This window comes from Papaver somniferum, chromosome 6 (genome assembly GCF_003573695.1).
Source record: "Papaver somniferum cultivar HN1 chromosome 6, ASM357369v1, whole genome shotgun sequence".
NCBI classification, from domain to species: Eukaryota; Viridiplantae; Streptophyta; class Magnoliopsida; order Ranunculales; family Papaveraceae; genus Papaver; species Papaver somniferum.
This window is the reverse complement of record NC_039363.1, coordinates 83,156,748-83,160,930: the sequence shown is the minus strand read 5'-3', so window position 1 is coordinate 83,160,930 and position 4,183 is coordinate 83,156,748. Positions and strand designations below refer to the sequence as shown.

General features: G+C 37.3%; 1 protein-coding gene and 1 long non-coding RNA gene across 2 annotated transcripts; both read left to right on the top strand.

Moving 5' to 3' along the window:
• Positions 1-438: 438 nt before the first annotated feature.
• Positions 439-1,259, top strand: LOC113288196. Its single transcript, XR_003330516.1, has 2 exons — positions 439-635; positions 937-1,259. It is a non-coding gene; the product is annotated as an uncharacterized LOC113288196 (long non-coding RNA).
• Positions 1,260-1,303: 44 nt separating this feature from the next.
• On the top strand, positions 1,304-3,966 carry LOC113288195. Its single transcript, XM_026537152.1, has 3 exons — positions 1,304-1,797; positions 3,332-3,762; positions 3,915-3,966. The coding sequence occupies exons 1-2, from the start codon at positions 1,457-1,459 to the stop codon at positions 3,561-3,563; spliced, it is 573 nt and encodes a 190-aa protein (XP_026392937.1). The 5' UTR covers positions 1,304-1,456; the 3' UTR covers positions 3,564-3,762; positions 3,915-3,966.
• The last annotated feature ends 217 nt before the right edge of the window (positions 3,967-4,183 follow it).

The window sequence follows — 4,183 nt, the reverse complement described above, 5'->3', positions numbered from 1 at the left end:
GAGCATTATCTCATTATAAGCAGTGAACCTACATATTTCCAAAAAATATTTAAACTTCCATGTTCATGTAGAGCATTATCTCATTATAAGCAGTGAACCTAAATAAAAAAGTGTCTGCAAGTTAAGATTATATTTCTTTCGTTTGAGCAAATCTCCGGCGATAAAATATTAAAGGACAAAAACAAGAAAAAAAGAGAAGAAAATTCCAACTATTTTTTATGACAAACCCATATTAAATCATAAAGAGTTGATAAATATTTAGGACACAAATTATACGATATATTAAAAATGAACCAACATCATAGCTCGTGCCGTTACGGCACGGGTTAAGGGCTAGTGGTTTATATAACAGAGTCACTCAAACTCTTATAGCTAATGGATATAAAATTTCTGAAGGGCTGAGATTAAAATAAAAAACACACGGGTTTTGGTTAATATCCATGGCCCGGTTTGATAAGTAAAACTCTCGACTCTTCTTTTTCTTATCTCAACTCTCCTATTTCTCTTTCTTGATTACAGCAGATGATTAGCTTCTATTCGTTCAGTTCTGCAGCAAATGGAATTAAACCCAATCGATGAAACCATTTGCTACAGAAAAGTTTTGAAATACCAAAATTGTTTCTCGTTTCTTTCAGGTAAGCTAGATTTTTTACTTTTGTATTCAATTTTAAATCTGTTTCTAAGATTTTGATTTGGGTTTTAAATCTGTTTATAGGATTTTGATTTGGGAATTGGTTAAAAACCTTCCTTAATTTATGTTCTCTTCATGATTAATAGGGGTTTTAAACCTAAAAGATCTTGGATTCAATTCAATTTTGGATCCCTCACTTAATTTCTTCTCAATTTAATGGATTCTAAAGAAAGGTCCTTGTTTTGATGTTACAGAAGATTGATCTAAAACACGATCTCCTAATTATATATTTGTACGTGTTACAGGTGCTTCTAGTTTAGCTAATAGATATGTTTGGAATTCGGAAGATTGATACTGCTAAAAAGATTATGGTCACGTAGCAATTGGGATTGTTGTTTGTTCAGATTGATAGCTTTGTGTTCAACATTTTGCTTATTGCTTTTAATTTTCAAATTAGTATTGTTTGGATCCTTGTTAATGAATGACAAGGAGTGGGGAGTGTTTCTTTTTTTTTTTTGATTGGCTGAGTACCTGTTTTTAATGAACGAGAAGTGAGAACTAGACATAGCTGGTTCACTTATTCAAGACATTGAAAATTTGTTAATCGGTGGTAGAAGTTCTACCGTAATACCTTTGGTTCTTTTGTTGCAGAGAATGGAAGGACGATAGAGACGAAGAGATGAGAGAGATGAGAAGTGTAGAAAGTCAACCTATGAACCCGGGTTTTGGGTTAGTCAAAAGAAACCCGGGTGTTTATCAATTAATCTGAGCCCTTCAAAATCTTTACATCCATTGGCTGACGGAGGCTGTGAGAGACTCTGTCGTATGAAGTCTGTCACCCGATCCCTCCTAAAACTTAAAATAAAAAAACCAAATTCATATATCCCATCCTCGAATCAGTACCGCCACTTTTTTAGGTTTAGGTTTTTGGGGAAATTTTTTTTTCATCGTTCTTCGTCGATTCAAAAATTTCTTCGTCGACTCATAACAATGCCTCCACGAAAGAAACCAAATACCCAATCGTTGTCAAATTTGATTGCTCAACAAAAATTACAACAAATACTTGATTTGATTGCTCAAGAGAAAGAAGAAGAAGAAGAAGAAGAAGAAGAAGAAGAAGCGAATTCGGACAATCAACCTCTCGTAAACATGACTTCTGTGAGAAGGTAAGTGATTTTGAACTACTTTATGAGTGTTTAAATCGATTTATAGCAATGGGTGCAGGTTAGAATCGCGATCCCTAACTCAAACAGTTGAGTTTCAGCTAGTAACCGCATTAAATCTAGTATGTATACAACGCCGGTATTGGGTTACGGCTAGAGGTGTAAAACGTGTCGGCCCAGCACAGCCCGGGACACGAAGTCGCGTGCTTTACGTGCCATGTGCCGTGCTGGGCTGTGCCAACGATTTAAACGTGTTGTGTCGTGCTGTGCTTTACTAGTCAAAATCTAGGTACAGCATAGCACAGCCCACGGGCACATCACGTAACGTGTTATGTCGTGTTGTGTCGTGCTGGCACATGTGTTATAAACAATTTGAGATCACTTAATGGTATACATTAAATTGGACATTATCACGATATCTAAATAGACAACATATAATTTGGAATTATTTCAGAACTTATTTCAAGTAAAATTAACAAGTTTATTCAATAAAAAGAAATATCGCATCAAATATAAAATTGGATCACTGTCATGTGAATTAATGTTCTAGTCAAGTATATATAGGTAATGACATTATAAAAACGATATTGAAATATATTTTCCAAATATTTAGGTATTATATGTGTTGTTATAAAAATAAGCCAGCATAGAATGTCAAAATCTAGCTAGAATAGTGACTCTTTTGTGAAATATACACAAAATGTGATGTATTTTACCTTGTTATATTATGTATTTGTGCATGCTATGACGTGCTTTCTTAACGTGCTGTGCTGTACTGGGCCACGTTCTTATCCGTGTCGCATGTTGTGCTGTGTTACTGTGCCGATTAGGCTAACCCAACACAACCCACGAAACTAACATGTTAGGCCGTGCAGGGATAAATCACGTGTTGGGATGGGCTGGGCTCCGATTTTAGCGTGTTGTGTTGGGATGGGTTGGGCTCCGATTTTAGCGTGCTGTGTTGGGATGTGTTCGTGCTGGCACAACCCAATTTACACCTCTAGTTACGACATTCGATCTAGAATGAAGGCAGTGCTAGTATTGAGTTACGACTTTGATTTTAGTATGAATGCAATGTCATTTTGAAACCCATAGTCGCCTGAAACTGAATGTTATGTACCGGAATAAAAATTCGGTTGAATACTATGTCGGGTTAGGTTACGACATTCTTTTATAATTATTCGAGTATGCCGGTAGTGAACTTAAAACTTACAGGAACACCGATGAATTTGTCACCAGTACCAGCATTGGTTTTAGGTTGCATTCTATGCCGGTACCTTGTTACGGCATGGATTTGATTTTTTTCGAGAGTGCCGGTAGTGATCTTTTGGTATCCAGGAACAACCTAGGAATTACCTATGACTACCGGCATTGTCGATAATTAATGTACACTGCCGGAACTCTGTACCGGCATGTGTTATTTGCTAAGTTTCTATGTCGTTTTGTGTACGGGCGTAGTTTGGTTTGCGTGAGACTATGCCGGTATTGGAACTGAAAGTGAGTTGTCTTATATTCATTTCGTGTGCTTATGATATAGGGCAAAAGTTAAGGAAGCTAATAAAAGAAAAACTAAAGATGCCGTCACTAAGAAAAGAAGGAAAGACGGTATTGATACTCCTCAGTCTCTACCTCCTCGAGGGAAAGATCAAGGTCGCAGAAAGCGTTTGGGGGATGATACAAGAGGAAAAATTTGGGAGAGTCTTGCTGAACATAGTCGACTCGTAATCCGTGAACCTACTGGAACACTTGAGCACGATGAGGAAGATTAAGAGGAAAGTGAGGAGGAAAATAATGAGGTTAATCCAAGTCAATTAGCAACCCAAAGAGAAGTTGTAGAGGAAGATGGTGGGCCAAGTCAACAACCGACGCAAGTTAAGGCCAAAGGAAAAGGCAAAGTAAAAGTTAAAGGTTCGCACCTTCCTCATAAGGATGACATGATACCTGACCTTGATCGTGGTAGAATTTTGGGTAAAGCTCCGAAACCGAAAATGTTATTTGGATACAAGGACTCGTGGGCTTGTACTATCTACCAAACCTATATAAGCATTTTTTTTATCTTGTGCATATTATTGTTGTGTATTTATGTACAATCTCTTAATTGTATTGTCTCCTAATTGTAGGATCATAAGAAGGTTGTGCGTGTTTGCCGAACCAAGCCGCGGATGGTTGGGATTTGTCTAAGGAATGTGAAGAGGTCCAAACAATAGTGAGGGATTCTGGTCTATATGCTTTGGTTGAAAATTATGTGAAGTGTGATACTGTGACTATCAATTGCTTCGTCGAAAGGTATCATGGTGAAACTGATACCATGCACTTCCCGTTTGGGGAGATGACCTTGATCCCTGAAGATGCTCAGAACATTCTAGGCTTGAGTGTTACCGGCAAATCA

Excerpts from the sequence above, each read along its gene's own strand:
- LOC113288195 (XM_026537152.1), top strand. The coding sequence starts at position 1,457 with ATGAAGTCTGTCACCCGATCCCTCCTAAAACTTAAAATAAAAAAACCA. Across the intron at positions 1,798-3,331 it reads AACATGACTTCTGTGAGAAG|GGCAAAAGTTAAGGAAGCTA; the intron begins GTAAGTGATTTT and ends CTTATGATATAG.